Genomic DNA, 12060 nt, shown 5'->3' with positions numbered 1-12060 from the left:
AAGCAGGGAGCCCAACGCAGGACTCAATCCCAGGATCCCAGCATCATGACCCGAGCTGAAGGCAGATGCTTCACCAACTGAGCCACCCACGCACCCCTAATTATAAGCTTCTTAAGAAAATTACCCTTTATGGTCTATCACTTCTCAATTTATTAAAATAACTAAACATTAAAAATAAACTAAAATTATTTTACTCATCAACTATGTATAACTCCCAAAAAGCTTAAATAAATTTCAAATATCTTCTGAATTGAAATACATTTATTATTGTCAATTAAGCAGATGACTTCTATTATTTAGTCTTCATGAAGATCTTACTGCTGAAGTCGAGAGAGGTCCCATCGGCCTTGATTGAATCAAGAGAACTGCTGCAACTAGATGGTGTCCTGCTCAGGCTTTTTATCAAAACACTGTTAGCATTTTTATCTATATCCCCTTCAGCATGGTGATCAAAAACCTGAAATTATCAGTTAAGGAACATCATCAGCCTAAAGTTATGACTCTCTACACTTATAATAATTGTTTGTTGAACACTAACAAGGACTACTTCATAAAATTTATCTACAATCATATGAAATATCTTAGTAACAAATTAGAATAAGTAATAAGCAATTTATCAGGCCTTTAGAGTTCAAAGTAATTTTATTTTAATTTTTTTAAAGTTTATTTTTCTTAGTAATCTCTACACCTAACATGGGGCTCAAATTCACAACCCTGAGATCAAGAGTCACATACTCCTCTGACTGAGCTAAACAGGTGCCCCTAGAGTTCAAAGTAATTTTATTTAAGAATCTATAGAAACAGGGTGCCTGGGTGGCTCAGTGGGTTAAGCCTCCGCCTTTGGCTCAGGTCATGATCTCAGGGTCCTGGGATTGAGTCCAGTATCGGGCTCTCTGCTCAGCGGGGAGCCTGCTTCCTCCTCTCTCTTTCTCTGCCTGCCTCTCTGACTACTTGTGATCTCTCTCTGTCAAATAAAAAAATAAAAAATAAATAAAAAATAAAAAAAGAATCTATAGAAATATATAGAAATCAGCTTGTACATTATACTGTATAAGCAAATTGTTTCTCAGATGTGTCTAAGTTAAAGCCAGATCCTATGAGTTGCCAAACGTTGACCTATTCCATTATTCAACTACTAGTCACTAGGGTCACGACTACCACATTGAAATAAACTAGCATAGAATATTGGCTATTCATAGTGACTCTGGCTACAGCAACAAAGAAACTTATTTCCAGGTTTTAGACTTTTTCCCCAGGTGACTAAGACTCCTTTGGCTGATGTCAAATAAGTGATGTGGTCCTGCTTTTATCATTTTAACCATGACTTTACAGCCTTAAATGCCATTTTCATCTACCTACTTACATATGTTTTTGAGGACAATATAACCTTTGTCTAAATGTTAGAATGTAATCTCCATGAAAACAGATTTTTTTTCCCTCTAAATTCCTGGTGATGTAGTCCAAGCACCTAAACAGTACTTAGGACACAGGAGATATTCAATATCTACTGAACAAAATAATACTAATTTTCATATAATCCATTCAGTTATAAATTTTCTATCACTGGTACTACATTCTCAAAGCTTCACAGAGGAACCATTTCCTCAGGACCTCATATTACAGAACTAATGAAATATTTTTCTAAGCTTATTCACATATTAAATTTTGTTTTCTATGAAGTTCTGATACTTTTTAAAAAAAGATTTTATTTATTTATTTTTGAGAGAGAGGGCATAAGCAGTAGGGAGAGGCAGAGGGAGAAGCAGACTCCCTGCTCAGCAGGGAGCCTGACATGGGGCTTGATCCTAGGATCATGACCTGAGCTGAAGGCAGCCACTTAACTGAGCCACCCGGGTGCCGCCTTCTGATACTTTCTAATCTTCATTTCTCCATCTATAAAACTCAGTTTGAATGACAGGTTTTATTCTCTCCAAGTTATTCAAATGAATGTTCCCTCAACCTCTAAAACAATCTATAACCTCTTTTCATAAATTCAAATTCTCACTTCTTCACCTTGAGATACTGGGCTTGACCTAGGCATTCTCTCAACCACTAAAGAAATGAACTCTCAGCTTTTACATATCCTCATAAGCCAAGAAAATTCAGATGAGCTTTTCTTCATGCAGTTTGTCTAACAAAAAGGCTTTTTTTACCCTTCAGATATTTAGACTGAATTTAACTTTTCAAACTACATATACCCTGCTGAGAGTTTCTCCTAATGCAAAACCACAATGACAGATTGCACAATTACATTAATTTTTGTACTACTTCCAATTTCATTTTTTGTGATTTAAGTCTAGCTGTTAGTCAAATAATCCCTTAACATTCTAAATAGGAATATTTCCCTAGCTCTATAATTGGAAATAATCAATTCCTGCTCATTCAAGACTAAAATTAAAATTCAACACTCATAACTTAAAAACACATTCCTTAGTTCAAGACAGAGCTTACCTCCTGATCTTGTGCAGTATAACTAAACCTAATCTCACTTTTCCTGATTTTTTTCTCATTCTGCATATCATCCTCTTCTTGTATCCAGGTTCTTTTTTGGCTATTGCAGATTTCTCTTATTTTATTTTCAGATGGTGAAACCTCTTTTTGATATGTCTCAATCGAAGACTTTTCCTCAGTTTCTATGGTAATAGAATCTGAGGAATTAATCTCACCAGGATATGCAGGAAGGTTTTCTTCATTTATATATTGAGATGGACTTAAGGTCAGTTTAGCTGCACCAAATTCAATGCTTGACTCCTTACTGAAGACTGGTTGAGTTTCTAAGTGATTTAAATCAGTTGCGTCTGCTTGAAACTGCTTCAGGTCATTAATACCAGTGACACTACAATTTCTCTTGTTTGGCAATCTGGGCAAAAATATTCCCAGGGAACATCGCCTCACTTTATCTTTTACAACTGTCGTGAGTGGTACAGAGTTAGTTTCAGTTCCATTATGAGAAATTTTACTTTCTTCATCTCTATCATCTTCAACATTGCTGGGCATTGTGTTAATACTATGTATTTCTGTAGCTTGCACTATACTCATATGATTGTGTGCCTTATTTGTTAACCCAAGTAATTGTTCTGGGGAAGGTGGTACATGAGGAGTTTGGAAATTTAAAAATTCTTCAGGTTTTCCATTCAAATTATTCAGATTAGATCTGACACTACTAAAACTTGCAGTATTAGATGCAATTGCAGGATCCAATGCTTCTCTAGAATTAGCATGAGTTTGAATAACTTGCTTAGGCAAGTCTGAATTACTGTGGAAATCTGTATTACATTTAGCTGCCTGAATATTCTTCCTCGGCTCTTTTTTACAGGGTATAGTAAACTGTTGGTCATTATTGAGCATTTTGGACTCATTTTCACATGTAGGTACAGAGGAATTTTCTGTGACAATATTTAAATTCTTATTTCCAGCATGAGATGATATCATTTCATCTTTATTCACAATTATCTGTCTTTGTTGAGGTAATAGAGGTAGCTGGCTTGAGAGATGAGGCTGAGAAGTAACACAAACATCATCAACAAAGGTCATCTTTAAATTATGTTCTGGCATATCAACAAAGCCCTCCATTTGATCTTCTGGGAGTTTAAAAGATACTCGTTTTGAATTAGGTTTAGTTATCTCCCCCAGATCTTGACTAGGTAGTAAAGTCTGATTAGCTATTAAATTTGGGGGCTCCTTAATCAGATCTTGATCTTTGAGCACTGTTTTAACACAGTCTGGCTGTCCTTTGATAGTGGTTCGAGTCACTTTTTCCTTTTCTAACAAAGAACAAGAAGCAGAGAGAGGTAGTCCCTTAGATTTCAAGTAATATTCATTGGCTAAATTGTTTACATAAGTAAGGTCATTTTGCACTGGACAATTACTGGTCTTCTCATCTTTATCACCTAAGGTCATGGCATTCCCCTCCAAATTATCAAAACAGGAAATAGCATTTTGTAAATGGGAATAATTATCACTGGATCCACACATAGCAGTTGCATGACTATTTGTAAAATCCTTATTTCTTTTTTCTGTACTATTTAACTGACAGCTTCCAATTTTGGCTTTTTCCAGTGTACAGGCCTGGTCTACAACACTCCCCATGACCTCTTCATCCACAGTGCTTTTGAATTTGATAATTTCTAACTCACTTTGACCCCCAGACAATGTATTAGTAGGAACAGAAGGTATCACATGATGCTTTTGCTTAGTGTAAAGAACAATTTTGTTTTCTACCGCCAGTGCTTGTTTTTCAATGTTTTCTTGAACAGAGCTACCATCATTATGAAAAGAAATACCCAAGATTTTTCCATTAGCTATTCCAAATTTAGGGTACTCTTGAAGAACTTTCTCCGTGTCTTGACAATCAATGAAAACAGTATGGGACTTGGTGACATCCAGATCACTGTGATTATCTACAAACATTACAGTTTTTTCTATCGGCCTGGTAGTTATTTTAACTGGTGAGACAGTTTTACATTCTAAGGCAGTTGTGTGACTTCTAGTCATCTCCATGTCATCCTGCCCACATGTATACAAAACAGTTTTAGAATCTCCTGCCAAAGGTACCAAATGGGAATTCTCTCTATCTTCCAGGGCAGTTTTGTTTATTTCTACTGTATAGCTATGGGTGATATCCATATCATTTTTATCATTTTTAGAAAATGCAGCAGTCTTGTTATTTTTTAGTCTAAGGCTCTTCCTTCTCTGACTTTTGCCTGCTATAGTTTCATTCAGAAATTCAGGCTTCTGTACATCTTCATTATTTTCCCAAAAGCTTGATTTAGACACTTCCATATGATCACCAGCTATAAATCCTACAGCTTTCTCTACAGGACCATTGTTAGACCATCCCCTTGCTAGTGTTAGCTCATTGACTTTTGCTGCTGAATGGTCACTTTCACCATTCTCTGGAAAGGAAACATTCTCCTCAGTAGAAGCAGGTGACACTTTTGGCTTTTCTAGGCTATTCCTTTTGGATACTTCAAAGTCAAGTCTGTCTGTAAGCACAGTCCTCTCCTTTGCTTGGTAGTCAATGAAAACAGTGTGGGACTTTGTCATTTCCAGCTCATTGTAATTATCTATAAACATTACAGTTTTTTCTATAGGCCTAGTGGTTATTTTATCTGGTGAGCCAGTTTTACATTCTAAGGCAGTTGTGTGACTTTTAGTGACTTCCATGTCATCTTGCCCACATGTATACAAAACAGTTTTAGAAGTTTCTGTCAAATGGGAATCTTGTTCATATAATAAAGCTTTATGATTTATTTCCACTGTATAACTCTTGGTGATATCCATATCATTCTCATCACCTTCTGAAAATACAATAGTCTTATTAACTTTTTGCCTGCCAACACTTTTTCTTCCATAAATTTTGACATCTTGATTTTCATTCAGAAATCCAAGTTTTTGAATGCTTTTGTCTTCTAAAATGTCTATATTATCATTAGAAACAAATACTCCAGTTTTTTCTGTAGGACTTTTATTACATTTTTCAACATTTACAGCTATCTTTCTGTCTACTGTTGTTAGCTGGCAGTTAGTATTTTCTAAATTAGTCTTACCCAATTCTTGTACTTCAGAAGGACCAAATCCAATGACAATAGTGTGACTCTTGGTTAGATCCATATTTTGTTCCTCCTCTGAACAAATAATTGTCTTGTTATGGGAACAGTCAGGTGTGGGATTGCCTACACTTTTCCTCAGTGGCTCAGGCAGTTTAGAATTCTGGCCCGATACAGATTTCACTGTGTAACTGTTAACAGCAATATTGTGATTTTTCACGGTAGACTGTTCTTCTAATGAAAATAGTGGCTCTGTGGTAGGAAACAAAGATGCCTCACATGAAACTATATTTCTATTATTTCCCAGTTCTATTTGTTTCTCAAGATTTCTGTGGCTTGTTGCTATGTCTTGATTAATATCAGCTGACTGAGGAGAATCTTTACCAAGATAGGGTGCAGTCTTTAAAACTTGATCTTTTTCTTTACTCCAGGTGTCAGTTGGAATGTTTTTAGATATTATGTCTGGCTGTTGGGATGGTTCAATATGACTTTTGGTCATTTCTTTCCATTCATCTGAAGGGCTTTTGCTGTGAGAGTGAAATTTACTAGTATTCTCAGATATTAGATTGCAAGATACAAGAGGAGATTGACTTCCCAAGTTAGCTGTATGATTTTTAGTCAAATCCATATCTTCACCTGCGAAAATTTCAGTCTTTTTGCCAGTCAATAAAATAGACAAAGAATTTGCCAGGCTCTGCTGTAATCTTCCCTTAGGTACATGAGGAACTGAGCTACAATTTATATTCATTTCCCCATCCTCTGACCTGCTTATGAGATTTTGGAGCATCATTTCTTTTTCAGATATTGGTGTGTCTGCTCTCTGTGTATTTGTGTGATCTTCTTTAAAAATCTGATTATCTATCACAACTGTATGACTCCTGGTAATGTCCATGTTATCCATTCCTGAATAAATAGTTTTCTCTGTGAGAAGAGAGATGGCATCTGGATTGGGATAAGTTTTAGAATAATTACTATCATTCTTCAGCAAATTCTTCACTTCTCTCATACCTGAGAGACACTTGGTCAGTTCCATGGCATCATTACTACTAGAACAGAAAAATGTCTTATAATCTTGAGTAGCTGAGCTGGAACATATAGATCCTGGGATTATGGCCAAAGTGCTGGCATCTTGGTTAGAAGTCTGTGTGACTATGTGAGTTTCTGTAATACGACTTTTGGTAATATGTATTTCACCATTAGGGTTTAAAGAAGGGTCTTGAAAAGCAGCATTTGGTTTATTCTTAAAGACTGTCTTCTTTTCTGGATCTTCAGTTCCATAATCTGTCATAACTTCCATCATGACATTTTGAGTTTGATTTTCTATATTAGATAAATTATCTGCTGAGGGTAAATTCTGTATAGTGTGATTAGTTGTCAAGTCCATAAAATCATTGCCATAAATTGTAATATCATCACCTTTAAATTCCCTTAAGCTGGCCTCAGTGGATGTGGGAACTAAAGTCTGAATATTGGCTGTATGACACTGGGTGAAATTCATCCCATCATCTTGTTCTCTAAAGGTTCTAGTCATATTATTACTATTTTCATCTACCTTAAGAGACACATGCATTTGATGTACAGAAGAGGCCCTATTTGATTCTTTGGGATGAACAGATATCTCAAAATTTTCTTTATCAGGTCCTGTAGGAAAAGCATTAGATTTTCCTGTTTTCAATCTTTTTATGAAGTCATTAAAATTTATTTTCTTTTCTGAAGAAGTGCTTTGATCCATGGAAAAATTTAATTCTTTTTTCATTCTTGAATCCTTAGTATGGAGCTTTAAGTTAGCCAGAAATGATGTAGTATCTATCTTAGTGGACTTTTCACTTGTAGTACAATCTAAAAGGCCTTTGTTAATCATTACGGTGTGACTTCTTGTTAGATCCATCTGGTTTTCATCCGAAAAGATGACTGTTTGGTCATTTGCATGTTTCCTTTCATGGTTGTATTCTGTAATTGAAATCTATAATGAAAGCAAAATATAGGAGATCAGATCAAATGCAACCTTTTAGAAAGGTATTTTATAATATGTACTATATATAGTACTATATAAATAATCCTCAATGATGGTTTCATTATACACTGGTTTGTTTGAAACAGTGGTGTGGTATGTAGCATGTAATTTGTTATTACATTTTTTTTCAAAGTTTGTAAATGCTTTCAGTTTTTTTCAACAAATAAAAGATCAAGGTTAATTATACACCAACTAGAATGACTAAAAATGAAAAAGACTGACAATATCAAATGTAACTATAATGAAAACTCTAATTACTATATTAGATAGGTCATTCTCATTCTAAGTAAAATAGACTTAGAAAGGGCTAAGAGCATGATGGCTAATTTATAGTACACTCTACTCTTGGAAGTTGGGTTCTCTTTGAATCTTAATGCAGTGGCTTTATTTGTAAGGAAACAGTCTAACTCCTTGCTACTCAAAGTATGGTCTGTGACCTAGTGCACTAGTATCAACAGGAGATTGTTAGAAGTATAGAATCTCAGGGCCTCCCCTAGATATACTGAAAAAGAAACCATATTTTAAGAAAATCCTGCATATGCCCATTACAGTTTGACAAGTTCTGATATAATTAATATATTTCCCTATTATTTAAACTGGCAATGATTGAACTGTCCTTAATTTAACTGAAAAGGTAGGAAGTTTTCCAGTCTATGCTGGTCTACTTGAGTAAGTAATTCCTAAATCATGCCACAACTACTAAATTTTTTGTGTGTTAACTATAAGGGAGAATAAAATAAAAGGCATATGCATGAACTCATACCTCTCTCTGTTGCATCTGGGTCTGAATGGGAGCACAAAGCAATGTGTTCATCCCTATTGAAAAAGAGGAAAAAACTACAGTCAATAACAAAAAAAATATATCACCAAGAGCCTGATTTTTCTTTCCTTATATTGTTCATCATTTATGAGTATTTATGAAGTTTATTTTAATAATATCTTTTTTTTAAAGATTTTATTTATTTGAGAGAGAAAGACAGAATGAGAGAGAGAGAGCATGAGAGGAGAGAGGTCAGCAGGAGAAGCAGACTACCTGCTAAGCAGGGAGCCCGATGTGGGACTCGATCCCAGGACTCCAGGATCATGACCTGAGCCCAAGGCAGTTGCTTAACCAACTGAGCCACCCAGGCGCCCTATTTATTGAAGTTTTATCAGTTAATAAGCCCTTCATAAGGACTTAAGTATTAAACTTCATTAAGACTTCTGATTGACCCTTGGGGTACCTGGGTGGCTCAGATGGTTAAATCACCAACTCTTGATTTTGGCTCAGGTCCTAATCTCAGGGTCTTGAGATCAAGCCCTGCACTGGGCTCCACATACTGTGGGGAGTCTGCTTCTCTCCTTCTCCCTCTGCCTTTTACCCCATGTCCTCTCTCTCTCTTAAATATTTTATTTTTTTAAAAAAGACTTTATTTGAGAGAGAGAGAGAGAGAGAGAGCGCACAAGCAAGGGGAGGGGCAGAGGAAGAGGGAGAGAAGCAGTCCCTACTGAGCATGGAGGCTGATGTGGGGCTTGATCACAGATCTTGAGATCATGATCTGAGCCAAAGTCAGACATTTTACCAAGTGAGCCACCCAGGTGCCCCTAAATAAATCTTAAACAACAACAACAACAACTTATAATTGTCCCATTTTAGGGACAGAGAGATCTGTGATTACCGTATTCCCTATGTGACTGAAATATTTTTAGGATGTGGTGATTTTAAAGGGGGAATTTTAAAGGTGGAAAGTTTGGACTACTTTTTTACCCCTTTACTTCTTTATTTTTATTCCCTAGATAGTATAGGTTACATGGTAAAGAGTACCAATTCATGAGACTGAAACGTTAAAGTAAGATTTTGAAGCATCTTTTATTCTATCTTAAAGAATCCAGATGTCACCGTGATGAGATGTGCATTTTATAAAAATAACTCCAGAGAAGGAGGAAAAAAGTAGATTTAAGAGAAGATGAACCAATGAGGAGCTGCTGGAATAATGCAGATACAAACAGGAAGAGAATTTCTGTTTGGGAAAAAGAAAATGAGAAAGAAAATAAAGGATAGACTCAGGATACTTTAGAACTGAAATATAAAGATTTAGGTAATGGATGGACTTTGGAAATAAAGAAGGGACTGAAGATGCTGCAATAAAACAGGAAATACATTTTATAATACTTACTTATTAAGGCAAATCTCTAAAACATTTAAAAAAGTTTTTATTTAAATTCCATTTCTTTAACAGCATAATATTAGTTTCACATGTACAATACAGTGATTCAACACTTCCATATAACACCCAGTGCTCAGCACAAAAATCTTCGGAACATTTTAAAGAGTTAATGACAATCTTGACGAATATGACGAAGTAATTATAGGTCTTTTGTTAAAAATCTTACTTATATAATAAACTTTCATTCATTTATTCAACAAATACTTACTCAGTACCTATTATGTGCCTCAAAACTCAACTCCCTACTACACCACAAAGAACAGACAAAATTTCTGGATTCAGAGTTCCTAGTTCAATTAAAGAGCCAGAAGTAAACACAATGTGATAAATTCTACAAAAGACTGAGAAATAAAAGGGGTATTATAACATTACAGGACAGAATGACTCCTTGGTTTTGTCAGAAAAGGCTCCATTTAAGCCAGTACAACTTGATGATTTGTGGTGCCAGTCTGTGAACTGCTTGTTACCAGTTCATGAAGAAATAAGGAGACCATAGCCAATGTAAATTATGTGATATTTCCTTCATCAAGAAAGCTTTGCTATGAAAAAAATGTCAGATAACTAAACAGTAGCTTACTGCCATAGTTGACTTATATTCTAGCATAAGCTCCTTTTCTGTCATGGATTATAACAGTTTGTGGACTAGCTACTTTGTTTTTGTTTTTGATTTTGTTAAGATTTTATTTTTAAGTAATCTCTACACCCAATGTGGGGCTCAAACTCACAACCCTGAGATCAGGAGTTGCATGCTCCACCAACAGCTCCAGGCACCCTGGACTGGCTACACTGAATAGTACCGAGGTTACGCACGTGAAAAACTAGGTTAGGTGAAAAATGAGAAGATTGATAGGCAATGTGGAGTAGGAAGGACACCTCAGAGAGAAAAAACAGCATTTACAAATGGATACCAAAAAAAAGTCGACATGGGGATCTATAAATACTTCCTCATGGGATAGAATAAGATATCTATAAAGGACAAGAGATAAGGTGGGAGAAGTCAAGTCAAATTTTTAAAGAGCTTTCAAAATCTATGCCAAAGAATGTGGGTTTTATCCTGTAAGGAAAAAAGTGTCATTGAATAATTTTAAGTTGGGAGGTAATATCAGATTTAGAAATATGTAGAATGGATTATAGGGATAAGAAACTAAATATAATAGCCTATGAAAGAATAATGAATAATAAAGATTTGAACTCAAACAGTGGCAGAAGGAATGGAGAGGAGATAAAAGATTTGTAAGATATTTAAGACAAAGAATAGAGAGTAAAGACAAATGGATATGGGGAATGAGAAAAAAGTTCAAAAATGACTTTATTTCTGACTTGAGTGAATGAATGACTGGGAATCCAAAATAAAGAAAACAAGTAGAACAGCAGGTCTGGCAGAAATAATAGTAAGTTTGTGAAATTTCATACTGAAGATTTTGTATAAAGAACAGAGCTATTTACACTTTTTCCATAGTTCTTTTACACATTACTTTGTATGAAATTTGGCTGAAGAGAAAGTTATGTGGTAAGAAAAGTATTCTGGTCATACTCACCAGTAATCTCACAGTAGTTATCTTCTGGATTCTTACTCCTAAAAATTAAAAAGTATTTTAAAAATCTATACCCCAAAGAATTACCAAGAATCACAACATTTGAAAGAGTAGGGAAGGTGAAAGGTCTTCATAGACTAACTGGCAGAAAAATAGGACATCTGTAAAAAGACTCATCTAACTCTGGCAGAAAAAATTACAAGGCAGTTAAAGGACCCTTTTCAGATTGGTCTTAAGGTTTTGTCAATTTCAAGGTACTATAAAAAATGCTTAAAATATGCTTTTTTTAAAAGAACAACCTACAAAGCAATTCATTTTCTAGAGGTTTAGCCTTTAAAAAAAGCAAATAAAAGAAAACAACCCAAATATCCATCATCAAGGAGCTGACTGAATGTTGATGCAAACATTTAACAAGTTATGAAAAACTGAAGTATATCTATATGTAACAACATAGAAAGTGCTATAAGACATTAGGTGTTCTCATTTTTGTCTTGTTAAGAACAAAAACTAAAGATAAATATGCACTTGGATATACATTTAAGTTTCTGCAAAGACATCTAAAATTATCAGGGCTGCTGAATGGCTTAATCGGTTAAGCATCCGACTCGATCTCAGCTCAGGTCTTGATCTCAAGGTTGTTGAGTTTAAGCCCCATGCTGGGCTCTACATTCAGTTGTGGTTAACTGTGAGGAGCCTAAGCTCCTCACAGAATTTTCTGAATCAGTATATAAAAAGAATATTTTTTCCAGCTCAAC

At 35.1% G+C, this 12060-nt stretch overlaps 1 protein-coding gene across 1 annotated transcript in view; it reads right to left on the bottom strand.

Moving 5' to 3' along the window:
• The window catches only part of LOC111139232 (kinetochore scaffold 1), a 69753-nt gene that overhangs the window by 26714 nt on the left and 30979 nt on the right, over positions 1-12060 (bottom strand). Inside the window, exons 8-11 of the mRNA XM_022491443.1 lie at positions 11309-11346; positions 8327-8379; positions 2452-7512; positions 319-457 (exon numbers count right to left, since the gene is read on the bottom strand). Coding sequence (XP_022347151.1) covers positions 319-457; positions 2452-7512; positions 8327-8379; positions 11309-11346 — 5291 coding nt within the window. The remainder of the gene's footprint in view (positions 1-318; positions 458-2451; positions 7513-8326; positions 8380-11308; positions 11347-12060) is intronic.

This window comes from Enhydra lutris, unplaced genomic scaffold (genome assembly GCF_002288905.1).
Source record: "Enhydra lutris kenyoni isolate GAN:26980312 unplaced genomic scaffold, ASM228890v2 scaffoldscaffold4, whole genome shotgun sequence".
Lineage (NCBI taxonomy): Eukaryota > Metazoa > Chordata > Mammalia > Carnivora > Mustelidae > Enhydra > Enhydra lutris.
This window is presented reverse-complemented; position numbering and strand designations above follow the sequence as displayed.